The 26,914-nt window shown below is 46.3% G+C and overlaps 1 protein-coding gene across 2 annotated transcripts; it reads left to right on the top strand.

The window, feature by feature from the left end:
• The first annotated feature begins 133 nt into the window (after positions 1-133).
• Xrcc6 (X-ray repair cross complementing 6) lies at positions 134-25,338 on the top strand. Of its 2 annotated transcripts, none has more exons than XM_036208820.1 (13): positions 134-204; positions 891-979; positions 1,982-2,094; positions 4,222-4,360; positions 4,600-4,854; positions 8,592-8,775; positions 10,110-10,296; positions 13,474-13,642; positions 15,070-15,231; positions 16,608-16,737; positions 21,302-21,402; positions 22,628-22,741; positions 24,957-25,338. In XM_036208820.1, the coding sequence occupies exons 2-13, from the start codon at positions 904-906 to the stop codon at positions 25,148-25,150; spliced, it is 1,824 nt and encodes a 607-aa protein (XP_036064713.1). In that variant the 5' UTR covers positions 134-204; positions 891-903; the 3' UTR covers positions 25,151-25,338. The 2 variants fall into 2 exon arrangements, with proteins under 2 accessions (XP_036064713.1, XP_036064714.1); XM_036208821.1 differs by lacking the exon at positions 134-204 and adding an exon at positions 212-324.
• Positions 25,339-26,914: the final 1,576 nt, after the last annotated feature.

Raw genomic sequence — 26,914 nt, forward strand, 5'->3', positions numbered from 1 at the left:
GGCTTTCCCTGCCCGCGTGCGTTCCAGTTTAGGAACTTGGGTGGAAGCTAGGGCTGGGGATGGGCGTGCCCGCTTGACGGGCAGAAGGGCGTGTCGTGCGTGATGACGTGTATGCCGTTGATTGGGAGAGAGAGCCGGAGCCCGCGGGGACGTGCTGCCCGCCTTCTGTCCCCCCGCACCGTGGCTTGCTCGCCGGCTGCAAAGGTAAGTCGGCTGGCGGTACCGTAAGTGTTGGGTGTGGCCTGCTGTGGCCTTGCACGTCCGCTCCGTGTCGCGCGGCCCCTTGCTTCGCAGCAGAGCAGCGCCGGCCCGAAGTGACACACTGTGAGTCCCGCTCCTTTCTCCCCAAGGTGCGGCGTAGGACTGGTGGTTGAGACTTCACTGGGAGTCCCTGGCTGAGGGTTGAGCGAGAGGTGGGGGAGAAATAAAGACGAGTGTTTTAGCCAGAGAACCAAGTACGCTCACAGTTCACTAGGCGCCCGAGACGAGACCTGCGGGGCTGGGCCGCGCCCCCACCGCCAGCCGCTTCGCTCCTGCAGCTTCCTTAAGGGATATCCGAGGGGAGGTTGCTGCTGGAATGATCCCCATGCTCGGTTCCTCGGCTCCCTCCAAGCACCAAGAGCTCTGGAGGTAGCAGGAGCCATCATTCACATTCCGCACTAGTGACCCGAGCGTCTAAAAAGAACCTAGAAGTCCATTTTCTTTCTCTTTTTCCTTCTTTCTTTCTCTTTCTGTCTGTCTGTCTCTTTTATTTAATTTATCTATCTATCTTTATTTATTATTTGTTTATTTATTTTTGTAGCACAAGACCTAGCCCATGGTAGGCAGGCGCTCTTTCCTCGGTATTTTTTTCTGTTTAAATTTGTTTGTTCATAATTTCTCCCACCTAGTGAGCAAACCACCATGTCAGAGTGGGAATCCTACTACAAAACCGAGGGTGAGGAAGAGGAAGAAGAGGAGGAGAGCCCTGACCCAGGTGGTAAGTGGCTTCATGTAGTGTGGTCTGTGTGGAAGACAGACTTTCCCTGCCTACTTTTTTCGCTGGGAGCACTTTGTTATCTGATATCTCCTCCTTTTCTCCACCGATAGTCTGAAATATTTACCCTCCCCCCCTTTTGGTTTTGCAGAGCTATTCAGGGCCTATTCCAGTTTTCCTAACCCTAAGTTTTTACTAGACACTAAAAGATTTTTCTCTTAATCTCCAATCAATGATCTGTCCATGGTAATTTTTGTCACTTTACATATTTTTGGTTGTTTAAAAAAGTATTTTTATTTTATGTATTTGTGTGCACCATGTGCATGTCTGGTGCAAAAAGGAGCCAGAAGAGGGAGCTGGATCTCCTGGAACTGAAGTTATAGGTGGTTGTGAGCATCTCTGTGGGCGCACGCTGTGAAGTGAATTTGGGTCATCTGTAAGAGAGCAGCAAGTGTTCTTAAACACTAGTTTAACCCCTGAGATCTCTCTGGCCTGTTCTGTTTATTATTTATTTATTTGCTTTTTTAAGACAGGGTTTCTCTGTGTAGCTCTGGTTGTCCTGGAACTCGCTCTGTAGACCAGGCTGGCCTTGAACTCACAGAGATCCACCTGCTTCTGCTTCCCGAGTGCTGGGATTAAAGGTGTGTGCCACTACCTCCCCACTACTTAGATGGATTTTTTATATGTGTAGGGCATGTATTTTGATGTTGGAGATTGGACCTAGGCCCTCACACATGCTACAAAGATAAATAAGAAAATGAGTACCCAAAAAAGTCAAGATAGCAGTTTCCTTTGGGGAGACATGGGAAGAATGTAGGGGAGACGTTGGGTGCCTGGCAGGACTTGGGGTCCTGACAGGAGTGGTGGGGTTAAGTGTGTTCACTGTCTAATAATTGTCAGGTTGTACTTGTGCTCTGTGGGCTCTGTGTTCTGTGTGAGTGATAAAAACAGAAACAGAAGTATGAGGCAGAAGGCAAATATTTTCCTCCATTTATTTCCCCTTAGGAGAGTATAAATATTCAGGAAGAGATAGTTTGATTTTTCTGGTTGATGCCTCCAGGGCTATGTTTGAATCTCAGGCTGAAGATGAAGTCACACCTTTCGATATGAGCATCCAGGTAAGACTGCCTCGCTATTGAACTCATAAAATTGAGTGGGCGTGGGGGTGCAGGCCTTGTATCCCAGCACTCGGGAGGCAGATCTCTGAGTTTGAGACCAGACTGGTCTATATAGCTAGTTTCAGGACAGCTAAGGGCTACAAGGTGAGGCTCTATCTCAAAAAAATTAAACAAAAAAATAGGAAGAAGTCTGTGGAACAGAATGTGGGTGGGTGAGGTGCCATGTGGTAGTCAGTTCAGGCCCTAGGAACAGAATAACCTTTGTCTCCTGACTGACTGGCTTAAGCCTGCAGTTGAGATTAAAGACCTATGCCACCACTGCCTGGATATTTTTAAATTTTCAGTGTGTGTGTGTGTGTGTGTGTGTGTGTGTGTGTGTGTAGAGGTCAGAGGGGTGTGTGTGAGTGTGGTGTGTGTGTGTGTGTATGTATGTGAGTGTGGTGTGTGTGTATGTATGAGTGTGGTGTGTGTGTGTGTGTGTGTGTGTGTGTGTGTAGGTCAGAGGGGTGTGTGTGTGTTTGTGTGTGTGTGTGTAGGTATGTGTGTAGAGGTCAGAGGGGTGTGTGTGTGTGGAGCTGGAGATACAGGCAGTTGTGAGCTGCCTGATGTGGGTGCTGGGAATTGAACTTGGATCTTCTGCAAGAACAATATGTGCTCTTAACCACTGAGCCATCTCTCCAGTCCTGTTAATACTTTTTTAAGTTGAGTGTCTCATGTAGCCTAGGCTGACCTCAAAATTTACTTTGTACTTAAGGATGACCTTAAATTCCTTTTTCTATCTCCTGTGTTACTGGTATTATAAATATGTACGACCATATCCAGCAAATGCCACATTTATTTATTTTTAAAATTTGTTTAATTAAAATTTTATTTATTTATTTTGTGTATATGGCTGTTTTGTCTGCAGGTATGTCTGTGTACCATGTGTATGCTTGATACCAGAGGATGCCAAAAAAGGGCCTTAGATCCCCAGACCAGGAGTTGTGGATGGTTGTGATACACCTGAATCCTCTGGAAGAGCAGCCAGTACTTTTAAATAATGGGCCATCTCTCCAGCCTCCACAGATCCATTTTTAAGATTGTATGTTGATGGTGGATAGGTCCCTCAGATGGTTACCTGTACTTGCATTTGATAACAGTAGCCATGTTGGAGGACTCCCTCCATTTTATTCTGGGTACTCAAGGAATACTCCCACCTTCTGTGTTAGCTTTGGGAAGATAGACGTGGATTCTAAAAAAAAAAGGTTTTCCTTGGAGTTGCATTGTAAAGTCAAGTGATGCTGTTACATTGTGGATAAAGTCCTTTTGGGACTGGCTTAGTGGTTCAGACCAAAATTCAATCCCCAGTACCACTGCCGCACGTGCGCGCGCGCGCGCACACACACACACACACACACACACACACACACACCTTTTTGCAAGTGAAACCTGAGAGTTGAAAATTACTTGTAGTGAACAGTTATAATGCAGTTTTAAAATGAGCAAGAGAGGACTAGGGATATAGATCAGCCGGTCAACTGCTTCCCTAACATGGAAGCCCTGGGTTGGTGATGTACACCAGGATTTCTAGCATTTGGGAGGTGGAAGCAAGGGAACTAGAAGTTCAAGGTCATCCTTGGCTCCGTATTCAAGTTTGAGACCAACCTGGGCTTCATGAGATCCCGTCTCTAAAAGGGGCGTGAGGACAAAGGACTTGAGTAGACATTTTTTTCAGAGATAACTAACATAAGCTGCTGTTAGGAATGTTAGGAGAGAGGCCGGACATGGTGGTCATACCTTTCATCCTAGCACTCAGGAAGCAGGCTGGTCTATCTGAGTTGAAGACCAACCTAGTCTACGTAGTGAGTTCCAGGACAGCCGGAGCTATGTAGGGAGAGGTCTCAAGAACACCAATAAAGTAAAAAACTCTTTTTTTTCTCTTTTGAGACAGGGTTTCTCAGTATACCCTTGGTTGTCCTGGAACTCGCTCTGTAGACCAGGCTGGCCTCGAACTCACATAGATCTGCCTGTCTCTGCCTCCCGAGTGCTGGGATTGGAGGCGTGCGCCACCACTGCCCAGCAGTAGTTCTTAATGTATATAGAAGCTTAGTGTTAAGTAAACGCTCATAGAATTTTTATTTTTTTCAGTGTATCCAGAGTGTGTACACCAGTAAGATCATAAGCAGCGACCGAGATCTCTTGGGAGTGGTGTTCTACGGTACCGAGAAGGACAAAAACTCAGTGAATTTCAAGAATATTTATGTCTTACAAGATCTGGATAGTCCAGGTCAGTAATAGTCAAAGAGCACAGTTTCCTTTATGTGAGACCATCCCTAAGCTGAAACACAGCCCGGCTCTGGAGGAGGAAGCAGCTTTGATCCTGGCTCCCCGGGGATCTGCTTTCTTGCACAGAAAGGCCCTGCTGGACCTCCACTCCAGTCACATGGCGGTTGAGTGAGGAGGCCGCTGGGGAAGGTGGTGCTGATGGTCTTGTTTCTCTGTCCCCTTTGCTCTGCCTCTTACCAGGTGCCAAACGGGTGCTGGAGCTTGACCGGTTTACGGGACACCAGGGGAAAAAGCATTTCCAAGACACAATTGGCCACGGCTCTGATTACTCCCTGAGTGAAGTGCTCTGGGTCTGTGCCAACCTCTTCAGTGACGTCCAGTTCAAGATGAGTCATAAGAGGATCATGCTGTTCACCAATGAAGATGACCCGCATGGCAGCGACAGTGCCAAAGCCAGCCGGGCCAGGACCAAAGCTAGTGATCTCCATGACACTGGTGGGCATTTTCCTTATCCTTTTATTTTATTATTACTTTATAAAAATATTTATTTTAGTGTCTGTGTGCCTGTATGTATTGATATGCACCGTGTGCATTCAAGAGCCCAGGGAGGTGGAAGAGACAGCACATCCCCTAGTGCTGGAGTTACAGATGGTTGTGCACGCACTTGTGGTTGCTGGAAACCGAACCCAGGTGCTCTGCAGGAGCAGCCAGTGCTCTTTTTTTTTTTTTTTTTTTTTTTTCCCGAGACAGGGTTTCTCTGTGTAGCTTTGGAGCTTGTCCTGGACTCTTTAGACCAGGCTTGTCTCAAATTCAGAGATCTACCTGCCTCTGCCTCCTGAGTGCTGGGATTAAAGCTGTGCGCCCCCACTGCCCGGTCAGCCAGTGCTCTTGTTAAACCATCTCTCCAGTCTCATTTCCTTATTTGCTTTTTTTTTTGTTCTTTAATTTTATTTATTTTATGCATATGGGTTTTTTTTGTTGTTGTTTTTCAAGACAGGGTTTCTCTGTGTAGCTTTGCTCCTATCCTGGAACTCACTCTGTAGACCAGGCTGGCCTTGAACTCACAGAGATCTGCCTGCCTCTGCCTCCCGAGTGCTGGGATTAAAGGCGTGTGCCACTACTGCCTGGCGCATATGGGTTTTTTTAATGCATGTATTTTATTTGTATGGATGTTTTGCTTGCATAGATGTTTGTGTACCACTTTCATGCCTGGTGCCTGTGGAGGCCTGAAGAGGGCATTGCATCATCCCCTTGGAACTGGAGTTGGACAATTTGAACTGCCATGTGGGTGCTGGGAATTGAACCCAGGACCTCTGGAAGAGCAGCCAGTGCTCTTAACTGCTGAGCCATCTCACCAGTCCATCTTGTTCTTTTAAATGGCTCCTAACCTATTTTCTTTATAGCTGAGATCAAGCATTTGCCATCCAGAGACAAATGAAAGGGTAAAGTGGAACCAGGGGGAGACACTAGTGTGGCCTAAATGGTCTTGCCAGCTGTCTAAAGGTCTCTAGCAGAGCATGCTTTTCTTGACCTCATTGCCACTAGGAATAGTGGTTATTTGAGTGTTGTTTGAAGTTGTCATGGTAGCTGATTGGCATTGCCACTTTCTTTAGGTCCTGATGATGTTAATAGTCATTCTAGGTTTTGTTTTGGGTTCGACCATTTTTGAGATATTTTGTTATATAACCCATGCTGGTCTGGAACTTGCTATGTAGTGAGGCAGGCCGCAGGCAGGCAATCCTGCCTTGCCTCCCAGGTGGTAGTATTGCTGGGGTACGCTGTCATGCTTGGCCTAGGGAGGCATTTGAAGGATGTGTGGCTTAGGCTGGAGAGATGGCTCAGTAGTTCAGAGCACTGTCCTGTCTTCCAGAGGACTTGGCCTCCATTGTTAGCACCCACATGGTGGCTAACAACTGTCTCCAGTTCCAGGGGATCCGACGAGCTTTTCTGGCCTCTGCATGCATGAATTACAGAGACAGACATGAAAACAAAACACAGATAACAAACATATAAATACTTCCTTTTTAAAAAAAAAAAAGAGTAAAAGATGTTTGGCTGTACCTGGTGATGCATGCCCCAGATCCCAGCGCCTTGAAGATTGAGATGAGGAGTTGTGAGTCCAGCCTGGGCTGCAGCGTGAAGCCCTAGCTCAAACACAACAGTCCAGCAAACAAACCCCATTTGAATTTAACTGAGTTGGGCACAGTGTCATAACACACAGCTTCAGATGCTGAGGAGCTGGAGGCAGGAGGGTTGCCTAATCTAGGAGTTTCTGACCAGGCTGTACTGTAGGACACTGAGCACTGCCTGCCTGCTTGTTTGATAGATACAGATTTTCTTCTCACCCAGGCTGGTGTGGAAGTTGCTGCCAGGCTGAGGATAACCTTGAATTTCTGGTCCTAATCCTGACATACCTCCTGAGTGCTGGGATTACAGACATACTCCACCACTGCCCTTGGCTGCACACACACACACACACACACACACACACACACACACACACATATATATATATATGCATACATATTTGTCTTTTTGAGACAAGGTTTCTCTGTATAGCCCTGGCTGGCCTCAAACTTACAGAGATCTGCCTGCCTCTGCCTCCTGAGTGCTGAAAAAAAGGATGCACTGTAATTCACTATGGCCCAAAACTCAATATGTGGCACAATGTAGCCTCAAACTCACAGCAGTCCTCCTGTGATTATTTGCATGTCTGTTGTAGACATGATCTTTTGAATATTTCTCTTTCTGGAGATAGGGTGTCACTGTGTGTCTCTGGCTGGCCTGGACCTTGCTATGTGGACCTAGTGGCTTCTAACTTTGTTACATTTCTCCTGCCTCTGTCTCCCAAGAATTAGGATTATCCATATACATTACATCTGGCCTGACACCATCTCTTAAACAAAAATGTAAGCCCCCCCCCCCCCCCCCAAAAAAACAAACTTAGCTGGGTATGGTGATGCATGCCTTTATCCCAGCATGGGGAAGACAGAGGCAGATCTCTAAATTCCAGGCCAACCTCGACTCTAAAGTGAATTCCAGGCCAGTCAGAGCTACATACTGAGACCCTGTCTCAACTGCCCCCCATGAAAATAAACAAACAAACAGCCGGGCTATGGTGGCACACACCTTTAATCCCAGCACTCGGGAGGCAGAGGTAGGTGGATCTCTGAGTTCGAGGCCAGCCTGGGCTACAGAGTGAGTTCCAGGACAGGCTCCAAAGCTACACAGAGAAACCCTGTCTCGAAAAACAAAACAAAACAAAAACAAACAAATAAATAAAGGAAATTTTTAAAAATTACTTTTATGCCAGGTAGTGGTGGCATATACCTTTAATCCCAGCAATTAGGGGCATAGGCAGGCAGATCTCTATAAGTTCAAGGCCAGCCTGGTCTACAGAGGGAGTTCTAGGACAGCCAGGGCCACACAGAGAAATCCTGTTTGTTTGTTTTTTTCCGAGACAGGGTTTCTCCATGTTGTTTTGGTGCCTGTCCTGGATCTTGCTCTGTAGACCAGGCTGGCCTCGAACTCAGAGATCTGCCTGGCTCTGACTACTGAGTGCTGGGATTAAAGGCATGCGCCCCCACAACCCGGCAAGAAACCTTGTCTTAAAAAAAGAAAAAGAACAGAATTGCATGTACTTATTTTATGTATCTGTGTGAGGGCACATGGATGTTACTTTGCCATCTGTGGAGGTCAAAGAATAGCTTGTAGGAGTCAGTCCTCTCCTTTCAGTGTGTAGGTCCTGGGGATTGAACTCAGGTCATCAGGCTTGGTGACAAGTCCCCATTATCCAATGAGCCATCATAGTGACTTAACATCTCTTTGTAGGACATGGGAGATGGCTCAGTGGTTAAGAGTATGTAGATGCTGGGTGGTGGCAGCGCACACCTTTAATCCCAGTATTCAGGAGGCAGAGCCAGGCAGATCTCTCTGAGTTCGAGGCCAGCCTGGTCTACAGAGCGAGATCCGGGTCAGGCACCAAAGCTACACAGAGAAACCCTGTCTCAAAAAAAAAAAAAAAACAAAAAACCAACAATAAAAAATTCTTACCAGGTACCAACCCATCATCCTAGCACTGTACAGTGGAGGGTGTAGGGTGCCAGAGGCAGGAGCCTTGTCTCGAGTCCCAAGCCAGCGAGGACTACATACTGAGATCTGTCTGAACACAGAACGATAATTCTCATTTGCTGTACTTTGTTGCCCCTGGTTTTGCTCTTTCTTTACATCAGGGATCTTCCTTGACTTGATGCATCTGAAGAGACCAGGGGGCTTTGACATATCCTTGTTCTACAGAGACATCATCAGCATAGCTGAGGGTGAGGATCTCGGGGTTCACTTTGAGGCATCAAGCAAGCTGGAAGACCTGCTAAGGAAGGTTCGAGCCAAGGAAACCAAAAAACGAGTGCTGTCCAGGTGGGCACCTGGCCTGGGTGAGCTGCCCATCTTTGCCTGACAAATCGCAAACAGTGCATAGATTTAACTTCCGCACCTATGTTTCTTCCACACCGTTCCTCTACCTGCTTTACCTCGGGATAGTATGGGCTTTCTCTTCTTGGCTGGAGATGGTACTGTGTGTCTCCACAGTAACGCAGCCTTCCGCTTCCTTGATGTCTAAGTACTCTGCTGCACTGTGTAGTACCTCGTTTGATCCCTTTAGATGACAGATGGCAGGAACATCTGCCTCATTAGGTTATTTATTGTAAGGAGTAAATAAAAGACATCTAACACACACAAAGAAGCTTAACAGATGTCCGTCCTTCATTCCTTTCCTTTCTTTTCCTTTTCTTCCTTCTTTCCTTCTTTCTCTTTCTTTTTTCTTGTGTTATATGTATGTGTGGGTGTCCATGTAGGCAAGAGGCACTGGATCCCTTGGAGCTGGAATTATAGATGGTTATGATCCACCTAGTGTGGGTGCTGAGAGTCAAATTCAGGTCCTCTGGAAGAGCAGCAAGTGCTCTTAACCAGTGAACCATCTCTTTAGCTCCCAGATGTTATCATTGTTAAAAATGTATTAGTATTAAGCCAATGAGATAGCTTACCAGATAAAGGTGCTTGCTGCCAAGCTTGATGACCTGAGTCCTATTTATTCATCTATCTCTATTTTTCTGTCTGTCTGTCTGTCTATCTATCTATCTATCTATCTAGCTAGCTATCTTTTCAGGACAGGGTTTCTTTGTGTAGCCCTGGCTGTTTTAGAACTTGCTCTGTAGACCAGGCTGGCCTCAAACTCAGAGATCCACCTGCCTCTGCCTCCTGAGTGTCAGGATTAAAGGCATGGGCCAACATACCTAGCTTTATTTTGCTTTCTTATAGCATTAAGATCAATAGTAACAAGACTGTTGGATTATCTTTTTTTTTTAAAGACAGGGTCTTGCTCTGTATTTTCAGCTGGGGTTGTAGGTGTCTACTACCATGCTTAGCTGCATTCTGTGCCCCGACCCCCACTTACTTGTTTGTTTTTATATTGTTGTGGACAGAGTCTTGTATGTAGACCTGCCTAGCCTGGTACTTGGTGTGTTCCCCATGCTGGCTTTAAACTCACGGCCATCTTACTGTCTTAATCCCTCAACTGCTGGGATTGGACACTTGCCACTGTAGCCAGTGCTGTACTTTGTTTACAGTCTACATGCTGTTTGTATTCTAAGAGATGTTTGGAAAGAATAAAACAAATTGAAACTTGGCTGCTGTGAAACATTTTACATAGGAAAGTACAACGTTGCTTGCTTTTCTCTCTTTCCCTCCCTCAGGTTAAGGTTTAAGCTCGGTAAAGACGTAGCACTCATGGTGGGCATCTATAACTTGGTCCAGAAAGCTAACAAGCCTTTTCCAGTGAGGCTCTATCGAGAAACGAATGAGCCAGTGAAAACCAAGACTAGGACTTTTAATGTAAACACTGGCAGTCTGCTCCTGCCTAGTGATACCAAGCGGTCTCAGGTAGGTGGCTAACCACTGAGTTGTCTGTTCCAGGATTGACAGGAGGTGGGCTGGGGATGGCTCAGCAGCTAAGAGCACTTGCTGTTCTTGCAGAGGACCCGGGTTCTGTTCCCAGCATCCACATGGTGGCTCACAACCATCCACAATTTCAGTCCCAGGAGTTTAGGCCCCTTCTTCTGACCTCTGCGTGCACCAGGCATGTACATTGTGCATAAATAAATAAATCTTAGTGCAGATAAATAAACCTTAAAAAAATAACAGAAGCAAGGCGTGGTGGCACATGACTTCAATCCCAGCACTCCAGAGGCAGAGGCAGTGGGATCTCTGTGAGTTTGAGGCCAGCCTGGTCTGCAGAGCGAGTTCCTGGACAGCCAGGGCTATGAAGAGACCCTGTCTGAAAAAGAAAAAAAGAACAGGAAGGGAACACAGTGAGCAGCCTAACCAGCCAAGTCACTGGTCACGTGCATCTTTCTAGATAAGCTGTTATGATAGGAAGCCGCTGCCGACCTTGCAGCCATGGCATGTGAGTCTGTGAGAGCAGAAAGCAGAAGGTGCAAACTTTGGCCCTGATTGCTCAGCACACACCGCTAGTACAGCGGCAGGAAGTGCTTGTAGGTCATCCCAGGCGCCGAGGAGTTAGGGTTTGCAGGTGCAGTGGCCTGTTGAAGGGTGAGGATTTACTTTTCCTGAACTAGGACGATTTTTTTTCTTGCTTTGAGGGCCAGGAGGTCTTTCTGCTTTTCTGAGCATGAAAGACCAAATGCAGCAGCTTCTCTCTTGTCCTTTCTCTGATGTTTATTCTTTAGAAGGATGTGTTACTGAAAACTGAACACGTCTTTTGTTATTTTGAGACAGGTTCTCACTGTGTAGACCAGGCTGGCCTTGAACTCAGGGATCCACTTGCCGCTGCCTCCCCACTGCTGCAATTAAAGGCATGTGCCACCATGACTGACTAAACACATCTTTTTTAATTATATAAAATGTGGGAGAGGATCAGGTTTCTGTAACTGTTGGACTAATGGTTTTTATTCAGCCCATATACATGTGAGTACACACACACACACACACACACACACACACACACATTAATTTTTGGAGTATAAGTTTCACACTAGAGGGTCTCTCCCTGCTGTTAGAAGGATAGAAGATATGAAACATTCTCTTTTTATTTATAAGTAACTAGACTATTGGGTAGCAGCCCTCTGGCCACTGAGTTTATTAATTCAGTTTTCTAGATAAATCAGAAGGGCTGTTATTTTTTATTATTATTATTTTTTTTTTTTGCTGTAAACCCAAATTTGACTCTACCACCACACTCTGGTATTAATCATATTCCAAGTTCAAAGTTAAAATTTGCAAGTAAGTATTTTCTTTCTATCTTTCTTTCTTTCTTTCTCTTTCTTTTCTTTCTTTTTTTCTTTTCCCTCCCTCCCTCCCTCTCTCTCTCCCTCCCTCACCTCCCTCTCTCTCTCTTTTGTTTGTTTTTTTGAGACAGGGTTTCTCTGCGTAGCCCTGAATACCCTGGAACTCACTCTGTAGACCAGGCTGGCCTTGAACTCACAGAGATCCACCTGCCTCCCGAGTGCTGGGATTAAAGGTGTGCGCCCCCACTGCCAGCAGGCGTGTTTCTCCCTGCAACCAGACCTCAGTCTGGAACCTGATGTGAGACAAGTGTTCCCCCACTGAGCTATTTCCACAGTCCCTGGTTTGCATATCTGTTGTGTGTCTGGATAGGGCTGAAAGCTCAGTAAACATTAAATAAGAGAAAAAAATAAATTCCTGAGGAGCAAGACAGAGCACCTGTGTGGCCTGGGCAGGTGTCTCCACAGGACGGGTAAGGTGACCTGCTGACATCCCACACAACCTAAGTCAGAAGCTCATTTTTTAGTAAAAGGTGGGGACCTGTAGGGTCCTGGCTCCCGTTTTTGGGTAACTGTTGCCTTGCTTGCTGACCCTGTGAGATTCCACCTCCTGAATGCTTAAGGGAAGTTCCTTGTCTGTCTGTCCTGCATATTGGGTGTTAACAGCTTAGATGCAAGATTGTAAAACATCGGAAGTGAACTCGGGTTCTCCCATTGTGCTGTAAGCCTGTATTTAAGACCTCCTCCCTCCTTCAATAAACAGCATTCCACAATCAAAAAAACAGGAAAGAAAGAAATTGAAGACAGCGATGTTCTAAAACAGGAAGTAGTGATGGTGTCATGGGTCTATGAGGATGCTGGACTAAAGTCTATCAAATTGTGCAAACAGAAAAATTGTATACTATGTGAATTATCTGTCAATAAAGGTCTTATATAAAAAAAAATTCCTGAGGAGCATGGCCTTTGGCACCAGAAAGATTTAGATTTAAAGACCACTGTAAGCCGGGTGGTGGTGGCGGCGCATGCCTTTAATAGAGGCGGTCAGATCTGTGAGCTTGGGCCAGTCTGGTCTACAGAGCGAGTTCCGGGACAGCCGGAGCTACACAGAGAAACCCTGTATTTTCGGGGTGGGGAGAAGGCCATTGCAGTTGTATAATCTGGAGCACGTTACCCGACTTTTGGTCCTCAGTTCAGTTGTCATAAACAGTTTTCTTGTCTTCGTTTTGCTTGTTTTACTCAGATCCAAGTCAGGCCTGCTAATTGCTGGGCAGGCACTTGACCGTGGAGCCGTCCCTGTGGCTCCTGTTAAAGAGCCTTTAACACCTCTCTCCTCGGATTGTACAGAAGACAGGTTAGATGGCACATAAACTCCCAGATGTTCTTAAGTAAATGCTCATGCCTGGCTGTATGCAGAGGATGTCTCTGGTGACCCGTCTCCTGCTCTTTGAAAGAAAGCTGGTCTGTGTGTGTATACACATCTGTGCACCGTGCACTCTTACGTAGAGGCCAGAGGAAGACATTGATTACTCTGTTCTGTTCTCTTAAGACAGGGTCTCTCACTGAACCAAACTTATTGTCTTCCTAGCCAGGTTGGTTGGCTGCAAGCCTCGAGCTCCTGTCTCCTCCTACAGCCCAACAGTGTGGTTCCAGGCACATCTGGTGTTACATGGGTGCCAGGGATGTAAACGTGCTCTTCCCCACTAAGCCACCCCAGACCCCACAGAGCTAATTTTAACTTGCTGAGGTTTGGTGGCTTCAGATGCATCTCCGCATCGCTCTTTTGTGACCCTTGTTATTCCCATCCTTTTTCTTCTAGACCTACGGGAGTCGTCAAATTGTGCTAGAGAAAGAGGAAACAGAGGAGCTGAAGCGGTTTGATGAGCCAGGTTTGATCCTCATAGGCTTTAAGCCCTTAGTAATGCTGAAGAAGCACCACTATCTGCGGCCCTCCTTGTTCGTGTACCCAGAGGAGTCCCTGGTAAACGGTGAGCACAGACTTCCTGTGTGTAGACCCAGAGGAGTCCCTGGTAAACGGTGAGCACAGACTTCCTGTGTGTAGACCCAGAGGAGTCCCTGGTAAACGGTGAGCACAGACTTCCTGTGTGTAGACCCAGAGGAGTCCCTGGTAAACGGTGAGCACAGACTTCCTGTGTGTAGACCCAGAGGAGTCCCTGGTAAATGGTAGACCAAAGGAGAATCCACACCTGTTACTGGGTTTATTGAGCCATGTTTCCTAAATGGATGCTGCTTGGATACCATACAAGAGATGTGAATGGGGTATTTAAAAATGTCTCATGTTCAGAAAAAGGAGAAAAGGTAATGTTTGCATGTTGACTGAGCAAAGTTAATTTTTTTCAGGAACCTCACCATATTGACATGCACTGTAAAAAATCCAGGGGTGGGAGGGGGCTGAGCTATGAAATTTGAGTTGGGTTTTTGTTTTAATGTTCATTAGTGTTTTGCCATGGGTATTAGGCCTCCTGGAAATGGAGTTTACAGACAGCTGAGAGCTACCATGTGGGTACCGGGAATTGAACCTGGATCCTCTGGAAGAGCATTCATCTCTCTAGCCAGTCATTGCTAAGCCATCCAGCCCAGAATTTGAGGCCTTTTTTTTTTTTTTTTTTGAGACAGTATTTCTTTGTGTAACAGTCTTGGCTCTCCCAGTATTCATTTTATAAACCAGGCTGGCCTCAAACTCACAGAGATCCACCTGCCTCTGCCTCCCAAATGCTGGGATTAAATGTGCCACCCCCCCTACCCCCATCCCCCACCTGTTAAAAAAATTTTTTTTAAGCTTTTATCCTATGGAATTATAAGATGGACCAAAAAATAGAGCCCAAACTAAACCCAGGATGTTCCTCTGCTTTAACTGTGGGCAATTCAAGGTGATGTGACTATTGCCCTTGTCTGTACCTGTGTACTTCATAAGGAACTCTCCCCATACCCGAGTGGCTTCCATTAGTACTAGAAGCTCGTGCCGTTAGCCCAACATCAGTGCAATGAGATGACAGTGATTCATACTCCCAAAGGGAGTATTTCAGCCCCCAAACTTGGTTGCTTTTCTTTCTCTTCCTTTCTCTGCCCCTTCTGCCCCTGCTTTTCCTCAGCTCTGGGCCTTCACCTTTTACTTACTGAGGTATTTTACTTACTGAGGCCCTTTAAAGGAAATGAACAAAACTGTGGCTGAGTGTGTTGGCACACTCCTTTAACACCATTCACTCCAGCACTCGGGAGGCAGAGGCAGGCAGATCTCTTGAATTCAAGGCCAGCCTGGGCTACAGAGCGGGTTTCAGGACAGCCCACAGAGAAACCCTGTCCCACAAAATCAGAGCAAAGCAAAAAAGACGATGATTCTGGGGATGAGGGAAGGAGAGCTTTAGGACGCAGGCCTGTGATGCTTATTTTTTAGGGAGCTCGACCCTGTTCAGTGCTCTGCTCACCAAGTGTCTGGAGAAGGAGGTCATAGCAGTGTGTAGATACACACCCCGAAAGAACATCCCCCCTTATTTTGTGGCTCTGGTGCCACAGGAAGAGGAACTGGATGATCAGAATGTTCAGGTGACTCCAGCAGGTATGTGGCAGAGAGAGCCAGGCTCTTGAACCTTTCATGTGCTTTGGAATCTCTTAGGGGGTCTGAAACACCAGAGTCCCCAGGATCAGGCCTGGGAAACATGTGAGTTTGAGGTTTTGTAGGTGGATGTGATGCTCTGACAGGCAAGGCCACCATAGAGGGGAACAGTGTGCACAGTCACGGGGTTGTCAGGCTTCAGAGTTACCTCCATTGTGACATTGGACATTTCTGATGCAAGTTTCAGAGCTTTCTCTGTTGATGTTTGTCTTTACTGAAAGTTTCTTGTCACCCTTAATACTTGGCTTATGTCCCGTAATTGCCAGGGCAGTGTGGCACAGTGGAGACAACATGGACACTTTGAGGTCAGGCTTGCTTTTGGTTCCTTAGCCCCTCTATACAAGGTCTCACTATGTAGCCCAGGCTGACCTTGAACTTATGTTCCTGCCGCCCCTGCCTCCTCAGCATTGGTATTACAAGTGTGCACCACCATACCCAGCTGTGACTTTGTCTTATGCTGTACATCTTTTATTTTGGACCCATATCTGCCACTTGTCAGTTAGCCAACTTGGGGGCAGAATTTAAACTTCCTGTTGTCGCCTGAAGGTTGTTTTATATTTGAGATAATTAATTACATGTGCTTATGCTTAGCACAAGATGTCACTGATGTTAGTCCTCTAGTCATGCTAATAAGAACAGATGTCAACCTGTTATTTCAGAGCTATCTAAACCAGGGTCATTGGCATGCTTGGTTAGTAAGCACGTGACCTCTCGCTGTAGTTCACCCTCTCATGTTGTGTGCTGCCCAAGCTCAAAGTCCTTGTCAAAGGCCGACACACGGGGGAGCCAGAGAGCAGAGGGGAGGAACTGGCTGGCTTGTTACTGTTTGCTTAACACCTTCGGCCCTGCCACAAGGGCCCTCGCCTGGCAGCAGCATTGACTACAGTGCCTGGGTTTTTCTTCTAGAACCATCAAGGAACTGTACCAGGATCCACAGGATAACTCCTATCTCTTTAATGTGTGCTAGAAGCAACAGTAACAATGGGAAAAGGCTGGAGCTCAGAGGAGAGCCCAGCGAAGCTAGGACCAGCTGGCTCTGGATTATTATTATTATTATTATTATTAACAACAACAACAATAATAACTAGACTCTAGGACCAATTGCTGTGGCATGGCTGATGCTGCCTGCTGGGGCATCCCTCTGTCAGGTTTCCCGTGGATCCCCAGAGAGAGTCTGTTAGACTGACTTTCACAGGTGTCTCTTGGTAAAGGAGAAACTGGATTTGTAACCCCCATCTGCAGCATCACAGGACACAGAGTTGAACTTGGGGCCCAGAGACAAACAGTCAAACCTCAGAAGCCCTGTCTCCCTTCCTCAGGCTTCCAGCTTGTCTTTCTCCCCTATGCTGACGACAAGCGGAAGGTGCCCTTTACTGAGAAAGTGATGGCCAACGCCGAGCAGATAGACAAGATGAAGGCTATTGTTCATAAGCTCCGCTTCACGTACAGGTGAGCGCTGGGTCGTCCTCGGGCTTCCTTCTGGAGCTGTCTCCTGAGTTGGGCTGTAGTTAGACATAGATTACTAGAGGGCATGATTCTATTTTCTTTAGTTAGTCAAAAACAAAGAGATCGTACTTGTCATCAAGAACTTAAAAAGTACATGGGCCGGGCGGTGGTGGTGCATGCCTTTAATCCCAGCACTCCGGAGGCAGAGGAACGTGGATCTCTGTGAGTTCGAGGCCAGCCAGGGCCACACAAAGAAACCCTGACTTGAAAAACAAAACAAACAAGAAACAGGTACATAGAAAATGAAAGCTCTGCTTATCTTGAAGAGTATCAGACTGCTGGGAGACCTAAAAAGTCAGAGGAGAAGCCATGTGTGGTAGCATATACCTGTAATCCTAGCACTTCGGAGTTGAGCTGGAGGATAGCGTATTTAATGCCAGCCTGGGCTATAAGTGAGATTCTGTCATCATAAGAAAGGCTAGGTGTTTAACAATTCAAAAAAGAGTGGCATGTGCTTACTCGGTTTGTTTGTTTTAGATGGGACCTTACTCTGTGATTCTGGCCAGCCAGAATCGCTATGTAGCCCAGGCTAGCTTTGAATTTGCAGTAATCCTTCTGCCTCTGTTCTGAATCCTGGGATACAGGTATGCATCACCATGCCCGCCCCTCACAACTTTAAGATTTATTTTTATTTTATGTATATATGTTTAGCCTGCATGTGTATGTGTGCACCACATCCATGGCTAGTGCTCAAGGAGGTCAGAAGAGGGAGTTGCATCCTAAGGACTGGAGTTAAAGCCAGTTTGAACTGCCATATAGGTGCTGGGAACTGAACCCAGGTCCTCTACAGGGGCAGCAAGTACTCTTAATTGCTGAGCTGTCGTCTCTCCAGCCCTCAAGTAACTTTTTTGGGGGGGGGGGTTAAAACAGGGTTTCTCTGTATTAGAGACAGCCCTGGCTGTCCTGGAACTCACAGAGATAGACCTACCTGCCTCTGCCTCCCGAGTGTTGGGATTAAAGGCGTGCGCCACCAACCGGATCTCAAGTCACTTTATAAACTGAAAAGAGAACATCCTTTAAGGCGACACCATGTGACCACAGACATCATCACGCGCCATCTTTCTTTTATCAGTTTGTGACTCCTGTAAGACATGGCGTCCTTAATAGACTGTCAGTGCCCTTAGTGACACTGCTGGGTACTGCTCTGCTGCAGTCTGTCATCCTGCACAGCTGCAGTAAGACTTGATCAGTGCTGTCCCTGGTGTTTGTCCTCCGGGCTCAGCACTGTTGCAGCATGCATCTGGATTCCCTTCCTTTTTTGTTTTTTTTTTTTCCAGACAGGGTTTCTCTGTGTAGCTTTGCACCTTTCCTGGATCACTCTGTAGACCAAGCTGGCCTCGAACTCACAAAGATCCACCTGCCTCTGCCTCCCAAGTGCTGGGATTAAAGGTGTGCACCACCACCGCCCGGCCCTCCTTCCTTCTTTAAAACATTTTTAAAAGGATTTGTTTCTATTTGATTTGTGTAAATGTTTTACCTGAGTGTATGTTTGCATCGTGTGTGCAATGCACGAGCTCAGAAGAGGGCATAGGACTCTCTAAAATGAGCTACAGACGGTTGTGAGCAGCCATGAGGGTGCTGGGAATCAAACCTAGGTCCTCTGGAAGAGCAGCCAGATCTATTATACCACTGAGCCATCTCTCTGGCTTCTTCTTCTTCTTCTTCTTTTTTTTTTTTAAGGCTGACTAGTACATTCTAATATAAATATATAACATACTATATTCTTTATCTACTCATTTGTTAATGTGTGTGTGTAGTCTGGCCTGCCAGCTTACAAATAACAACACAGAGACTTATTGATTATGAAAGCTTGGCCTTAGCTTAGGGTTGTTTTTAGCTAGTTCTTATAACTTAAATTAACCCATTTCTGTTAGTCTACATTCTGTCACATAATGCCCATCCTGGTCTCTCCATGTCTCCTTGCGTCTTTCTCGTAGATTCTTCCTCCTACTTCCTTTCTCCCCCAGAAGTCTCACCTATACTTCCTGCCTAGCTCTTGGCCATTCAGCTTTTTATTACACCATCAGAGCAATACACCTTCACACAGAGTACAAATATCCCACCACACACGTGTAAGGTTTCTTTCTGTGTCTTGGCTGTTGTGAGGAGGGCTGTAATGAAATTGGGGATATTGGTATGTCTTTGGCATCTTGATTTCAATTTTTGGATGGTTCTATTTTTAATAAGAAGTTTTCCTTTATTATTTACTTTGTGTGTGCCTCAGTTCATGGGTAGAGGTCAGAGGACAACTTAGAGAAGTTGTTTCTCTCCTTCCATCATGTGAAATTCTGAGGATTAAACTCAAGCCTTAGGTTTGGTTGCAAGCACCTTTGTGTACTGAGTTATCCTACCAGCCCTGTATTTTACATTTTTGCAATCTTATTTATTTGTGTGTGTGTGTGTGTGTGTGTGTGTGTGTGTGATGTGTATGGGTAGGAGCAGGACAACTTTTGGGAGTGGTCATCCTCCAGTGCAGCAAGCCAAGTAAGCCAGCTCTTACCCACTGAGCCACCTCACTGGCCTAGCTGTAATTTTTGAGGATCCTCCATACACTTTGCCATTGTGCCTGCCCATTTTGCATTCTCACCCAAAGTGTACAAAGGTTCCAGTTTCTCCCCATCCTGGACACGCTTCCGTGTCTTGTTGTTTTTAAAGACAGTATCTTATTACTCACTGTGGTGCATACCTGTAGTTTCCAGCACTCTGAGGTGGAGGCAGGAGGATTAGGAGTTAGCGGTCATCTGTGAGTTCAGGGCTTCCTTTGGAATCCATGAGATCTTTCTGAGGAGGTGGGAGACTGACTCGGTATGTAGCCCTGGTCTGTCTTTACTGTCTGTCTCCTGGATGCTGGCCTCGAACTTGCTATGTAGCCTAGGAAGAACTTGAACTTCTGACCTTGCCTTCCCCTCCCTAGTGCTGGGATTACAAGCAAGTGCCACCATGCCTGGTTTGTTTGGTATTAGGAATTGAACTCAAGGCTTCATGCTTAGTAGTCAGATACTCTCAGCTGAGCCGCATTCTCAGCCACTGTCTTATTTTTTGAGAGATGTGAGGTGATACTTGATTGTAGCTTCATTTATATTTCCCTAATGCTAACGACAGTTGAACATCTCTTACGTACTTCTTGGCCATTGTGTGTCTTCTTAGGAGACAGGCTTATCAAGGTCTAAGTTGTTTGGTTTTTCTTTAAGTTTTTTTTTTTTTTTTTTTTTAAGATTTATTTATTTATTATGTATACAGCATATTTGACTGCAGGCCAGAAGAGGGCACCAGATCTCATTACAGATGGTTGTGAGCCACCATGTGGTTTGCTGGGAATTGAACTCAGGACCTCTGGAAGAGCAGTCAGTGCCCTTAACCTCTGAGCCATCTCTCCAGCCCTCTTTAAGTTTTTGAGACATTGTCTTGCTATCTAGCACAGAGTGGCCTGGGTGTGGAATTGGTGACATATATCAACATGTTTCACCTGTATTCCATTTTAAAATCCATTTACAAGTCCTTTTCTTTCCTTTCCTTTTTCCTTTCCTTTCCTTTCCTTTCCTTTCCTTTCCTTTCCTTTCCTTTCCTTTCCTTTCCTTTCCTTTCCTTTCCTTCCCTCCCTCCCTCCCTCCCTCCCTCCCTCCCTCCCTCCCTCCCTCCCTCCCTCCTTTCTTTCTTTCTTTCTTTCTTTCTTTCTTTCTTTCTTTCTTTCTTTCAAATGTGCCATGTGTTAGACACTGTTCTATGTACAATGTCAATATTATGTTAATTATTTTTGTTAACATTTGGTGCTGTATTGAATCTGAGGTCCCGGCATATGAAGCAAGTCCTCTACACACAGCTACACCTCAACCCTGTCCTTTATTCTCCATAAAAAACCTGAAAGGTGGGCTGAGATGGCTCAGTAGTTAAGAGCATCTGATGCTCTTGCAGAAGACTGGAATTTGATTCCCAGCACCCATGTCAGGTGGCTCACAACGTCCTGTAACTTCAGTGCCAAGGGATCTGACACCTTTGACCTCTGCAGGCATCTCTTACATCTACAGACAGACAGACACACCTGAAAGAACCCTGAAAGGTTGTTTTTGTACCCATTTTGCAGGTGAAACAGGCCATAGGACACTAGGTCCTCTTTTCGGCCTCATCCAACTAGAAAAGCGTTGAGACCAGAGACCAGGCTTCAGCTCCACGTCTGTGGCTCTGGCTTCAAACGCTTCACTGCTGTGCTGCTCTGTGCACCTAAAACACTTTGGATTTTCTCCCTTTTCGCCCCGAGGTCCTTCGTTTCTCTTCTTTAGTCATTCTTTCTCTTGTCTCGTCTCTGCCTGAAGCTTCTAGTGACAGGCAAGTGGCTAGGCTGGCTTTGCAGTTAACGGGCCAGCAATAAACTGGAAACAGAGAGAGAGAGGTTGATCTGAGTTCTCCGTTTATGCGTGGCCTCTTTCTCCACTGACCTTAGGCCTGCGCTGTCTCAGCTGGCTGTGTAGTTTCTTCCCACAAGCTCTTCTGTTTGATGTTGTTTTGACAGGAGTGACAGTTTTGAGAACCCGGTGCTGCAGCAACATTTCCGGAACCTGGAGGCCCTAGCTTTGGATATGATGGAGTCCGAGCAGGTGGTAGATCTGACACGTAAGAAATGGGCTGAGCCGAAAGGCCTTTTGTTGTTGTTTGTCGGTGCTGAGGAGTGAACCCCTGGGACTTACACACTGCGGGGTCGCTCTTCCACATCCTTTGATGAGCTCTGTCCTTAGCCGAGGCCTGCGCCTGTCTCAGCTCCCAGTGGTGCTGGTGTGTGCTTGCTGGGGAACCACAGAGGAAGATAGCTTTTGCTTTGCTGACCCTGACCAGTGATCTGAAGCATTTTTCTAGCCGTCTCCAACCCTCCTCATCCAGACTGTCTCTGCTTGAGAGCTTTTCTAGGTCACCTGAGACTGCCTGGAACAGATTTGGCTACCTCTGCGGTGACAGGAGGACAGAGTGCCAGGTTCCCGAGACCTGACTCGGAACTAGGCCATCCCATAACCATGTTGGTGAAAGTTAATGTTGATAACATTTCCTGAGGCCTACGGTGTGGCAGGCACTGTTGTCCCACATGTGGACTCAGTTAATATTCATAGTTCTGAAGCAGAGGCTACTGCTGTCCTTACTTTACAGAGAAGGGGATGGTTTGCCCAAGTTACAGGTGCTAAGCAGTCAGTAGTGGGTACATTAGAGAACACGGAGTCCTGCCCTCTCCATGAACTACTGTGATTGCTGCTTTTCCATTAGGTCGGCCATCTAGGGCCTTGCTATTCGACCCCTTCTTGGTGGTGTTTATGAGGACAGACTGTGACAGGAAATGAACACACTGGACACAGATTGGACTTAATGAAGGTCCTCCTAAGAGTTAAAAGGACCAGAACAATTAATTTGACTTGCTTAGTGTCCTAGTTATCAGCGGCCTCTTACGCAGTCAGGCCTGATTGTGGGGACTGTGTAGCCGGGTCTAGCAGAAGACAGTCTGTAAGTTCAGCAGCCTGTGGGGAAGGACTACTTCCATATCCTCAGGTCACTTGAAGTACGCAAGAGGATGTGTGTAGATATGTGCAGGTACTCTGCCACTTAAACAAGGAACTGACATTTTCCAAGATGTGGCAATCTAAAGAGGTCTTAGAATGGTCCCTCACAATTGAGGACACTAGGCATGGAGGATGCCAGAAGGATTCTGTCCCATGTTTTCATGGTCAGCTGCCTTGTATCCAGTCCTTACCCCATCTGACTCGGTGCTCTCTGGTATTCCCCACAGAACTGGAACTGGACAAGTCACTAGGATGTATGTGACTCACCTGACCACTGTGTTGTTTTGATTTTCTAGTGCCTAAGGTTGAAGCCATCAAGAAAAGACTGGGTTCTCTGGCAGATGAATTTAAAGAGCTTGTCTACCCCCCGGGCTATAATCCAGAGGGAAAAGTTACCAAGAGAAAACAAGGTGAGGGGCTGGGTCTAGATGTACAGCATGTGCCTTTAATAAGTATCCTCATGGTCTTTATGGTCTTAGCACAGAGATAGCTTATTTTACTTCTTTTCTCTTCATTTTTTGGGGGGTGATGAGTGTTCTGGGGGTCAAAGTCAGGACCTCACATCTGCAAGTAAGCACTATATTACTGAGCTACATCCCAGCCTTTCCAGAAATTTATAGACATGGGGTAGTGGGGCTTAGAGTTGAAATACTTGCCTAGAAATGTCTATACAGATGTGCATATTTCAGCACAGACGGAATGCTTACATTGTGCCCCTGTGTGTGCATGCATTGTGGGGCAGAGTTAGGCACCTGTGTGCCGTGGCGTGTGTGTGGAGCTCAGAGGACAACTTTGTGAGGTCAGTTGTCTTCTTGCACCTTCAAGTGCACACTGCTCTTAACCCTTAAGCCATCTCCAGCCCCTCTACCTCATTTTTAAAAACTTAGGCTGATGAGATGGCTCAGCCCATAGCCACTTGCCCTCTGCAAGCCCCCTGGGACCCTAATAAAGGTGGGGCAGAGAATTGATTCCATAAAGATCCACACAGATACATCATACACACAGTAGGAATGTTTTTCGTATGGCTCTAGAGTACTTAGAGCAGATTGGTGGCCAATGTCCCTGCTTGCTAATTTAATGAGACCTCTTATTGACTGTAAACAACCTTCTGTATCTGTTTGAGCAGACCAATGGGGCAAATGTTAGCAGCAGACATTAAACGGTAGACATTAAAAATCTGGGGTTTGGGCAATAGCTTAGTGGGTCAGAGTGCTTGCTAGGCAAGCATAAGGACTTGAATTCAGATCCTTAGCCTCCATGTCAAAATCCTAGCTTGGTCACACTAGCCTCTAAACCCAGTATGGGGGCAGATAGGGAAGTTCAATGAGAGATCCTACATCAAGGGAATAAGGTGGAGAGCCATAGATGAGGACACCAAACATCCTCTGGCCTCTGCAGAGACATGCACCTGTACACACATGTGCACACACATAAATCTGATAAGAATTGCGTCAAAAGTTAGGTGTGGCAGCACAGACCCATAGTCCTAGCACTCAGAAACCTGACAAGACCTGGGATATATAGCCTTCAAAAAGTGTCATTTATACCCCATGTAGGAAGAAATGAGTGTGTTTAGTATGCTCTTTAGTTGTTTTGTTTGGAGACAGTCTTTGTAGTTCAGGCTGACCCCTCAAGTCCAGGAAGCCCTGACTTATCCCTGAGTGGTGTGGATCACCACACTGCCTTCTATACTCTTAAGAGTCTTGTACTTCCCACCCATCATCTAAGTTTTAACAGATTTATCTATGTGTTTTATATGGGTGTTTATCTGCACCAGAAGAAAGCATTAGATCCCATGGAACTACAGTTATAGACAGTTGTAAGTTGCTATATGGTGCTGGGAATTTAACTCAGGCCCTCTGAAGGAGCAGCCAGTGCTCTTAACTGCTGAACCATCTTTCTGGCCCCTGATTATCTAAACTTCTATTAAAAAAAAAATGGCCAAGAGAATGTATGTCCTGTTTGATGTGTAGTTCTCTAGTTGGGAGTGTAGTCTCATTGGGCTCCCCTTCCCCCATTATCTGTTCCTGGCACTGAGCACTTTTCTTACAGGACAGCCCTTTGTATTACTGATGGACCCCCAAGTTTCCTTTACTGTGAGGCTCACGTGTGTAGAGAAGCACCAGGTACATTGTCACCGTTTTGTAATGGTTCTGGTTCAGGTTTTAATCCTTTTGGCTGTCTTTGGCTAAGTAAAGCCATAGCTAAGCCTTGCTGCCTGCCTAGTATATCCACGAGGACAGGAGTGACAAGAGATAGATTGCTGGCCATCCTGACTGCTCCCTTTTGCTTCAGAACCCACTCCTGTCATGACCCAGAAGTGTTGTCAGAGCTTGCCAGACATGGTCTGTGGTTTACCAATGATTTGTCACTTCCCTGCCTGTTTTTATTGTCTGGTGCCTCAGATCTTAAATGGTTTTCTTACATCTTGGATTTGCTGACACTTAAACCAGGGCTTTAAGCATCCTAGGCAAGCACTCCGTTGCTATGCTGTATTTCTAGCTCCTGTAAATTTCTGTACAGACAAAAAAGTGATAGGCTCACACAGAATAGGAGGGTCCTGTGTCATGTAGCTGGGACACACTGGAAGGATTTCTAGGTTGCTCCTTCCTGCCTTTTCTACAGATGATGAAGATTCTGCAAATAAAAAGCCTAAGGTGGAATTATCAGAAGAAGAGCTGAAGGCTCATTGTGCCAAGGGCACACTGGGCAAGCTCACCGTGCCTGCACTGAAGGAGGTTTGCAAGGCCTATGGGCTCAAGAGTGGACCGAAGAAGCAGGAACTGCTAGACGCCCTCGCCAGACACTTCCAGAACTGACTGGAGATCACACTCACAGCAACGTCCCAGACCACAGCCAGACCACCTGCCAGTGTTCACACCAGGTTAGCGTGTTTCTCAGCTACAGAGAGCTGCCTGACAGAATGCAAGGGACTTAATCATGGAGACTGCAGCCCTCCCGCTTTGCTGTGCCTTCCATACTAGATGAATAAAGAGCTCTAACTTTAGACACATACTGTTCAGTATGAATGGGCAAGTAGCTTACCTTAAATCCGGAGGTTACCCTAAATTGCTTTCAGCTAAACTTTCTCCTCTAAGGAAGCACATTATCAAGGTGGAAACAAACATCTTAGAGAAGGTGGGGGATGAGTGTGACATTGATGGGTAAGTGGTCACACAGGTACTTCTGGAGTGACAAGCCTTAGTGAGATTGTATTTCCATGTGTCCTCCCACTGGTTTTAAATGCTGGGGCTGGAGAGATGCGCAGCAGTTAGGGGCACTTGTTGCTCTTGCAGAGAACCCAGGTTTGTTTCCCAGCACCCACATGGTGGTTCACAACCATCTGTAACCCCACTTCTAAGGGTTCTAATACTCTCTTTTGACCTCTATGGGCACTAAGCATGCACGTGAACATACATATATTCAGGAAAACACAGAAATAAAATTAGGCCACCTAATTCCTTTTGGATTCTGATTAACTTAAGAAGACAGACCTGAAACCCCAATCCACAAATGTCCAACTTACTGGGATGATGACTAGCCTCGTAGGTAAATAGGCCCTTAGCAGGAGATGGGTCTCGGGCGCTCTTATCTTCAAGTGTGCTTCCTGCTGGTGTTGGAATACAGGCCCAGGCAGACCAATAGAAAAATGAACATTTATCTGGTAACTGTGGTAGTTTTTGCACACTGGAAGATTTGTGTGACACAGGTGTGAAAGCACACTAGGTAGGAGAGGTGCAGTTCAGTTGCCAACACTAATTCTACATGTGCCTGACTGCCTGCCAGGAGTGGTTCAACTGGGGGATTGTTCCCGGGCACAGGGATTAATGCAGGATCATTCTGGTTAGGAGTGGAGATGGAATGTTACTGCCATCTAGTGTGCAGAGGCCGGCCAGGCTGCCCTACAAATGGGTCCCTGCAAATCAACCAACCTGTTAGGAAATCCTGTTCTAGAATGGTAACACTTCAGTGACCGCATCTGTACAATTTTGAACTACCAAGTCAGAAACACATGTGATAGGTGATAGCTTTGCATAGCCTGTTTTTTTTTTTTTTTTTTTTTAAGTATTTTTACTCTTATGTGCCTTGGTGTTTTGCCTGCATGTTTGTTTGTGTGAGGGTGTTGGACCCTGGAGTTAGAGAGCTGTGGGATGCCATGTGGTGGCTGGGAATTAAGCCTGGGTCCCCTGAAGAGCAGCCAGTGCTCTTAACCAGTGAGCCACCTCTCTAGTCACATAGCCCTCTGTTTTTTTCTCTTGAGATAGCATTTCTGTGTAGATCAGGCCTGCTACTGCCTCCAGAATGCTGGGATTAAAGGTGTATGCCACCATCCCCTGGCTTTACAGGGCCTCTTGGTGAAGAGTTAAGGGTGGAGATATAGTTCAGTGATAGGTATGTGCTTGCTACTTAGCATGTACAGGGGCTGGGTGAAACTACAGCTGGGCTGGGAGCAGTAACAGAGTACTTTGGAAGCCCTAGGCTCAAGCCCCAACACCAACACACATTGAAACCAAACAATAAATGGGAGTGGTGGTGCATACGTGTAATTCCAGCATGTGGAGGCAGTGATCTCTTGAGAATCG

Source organism: Onychomys torridus, chromosome 16 (assembly GCF_903995425.1).
Source record: "Onychomys torridus chromosome 16, mOncTor1.1, whole genome shotgun sequence".
NCBI lineage: Eukaryota > Metazoa > Chordata > Mammalia > Rodentia > Cricetidae > Onychomys > Onychomys torridus.

What these genes read in the sequence shown, in the direction of transcription:
- Xrcc6 (XM_036208820.1), top strand. Translation starts at nt 904, where the DNA reads ATGTCAGAGTGGGAATCCTACTACAAAACCGAGGGTGAGGAAGAGGAA. An exon ending in ACAAGATCTGGATAGTCCAG is followed by an intron (nt 4,361 to 4,599) that starts GTCAGTAATAGT and finishes GCCTCTTACCAG; the next exon opens with GTGCCAAACGGGTGCTGGAG. An exon ending in TAGTGATCTCCATGACACTG is followed by an intron (nt 4,855 to 8,591) that starts GTGGGCATTTTC and finishes TCTTTACATCAG; the next exon opens with GGATCTTCCTTGACTTGATG.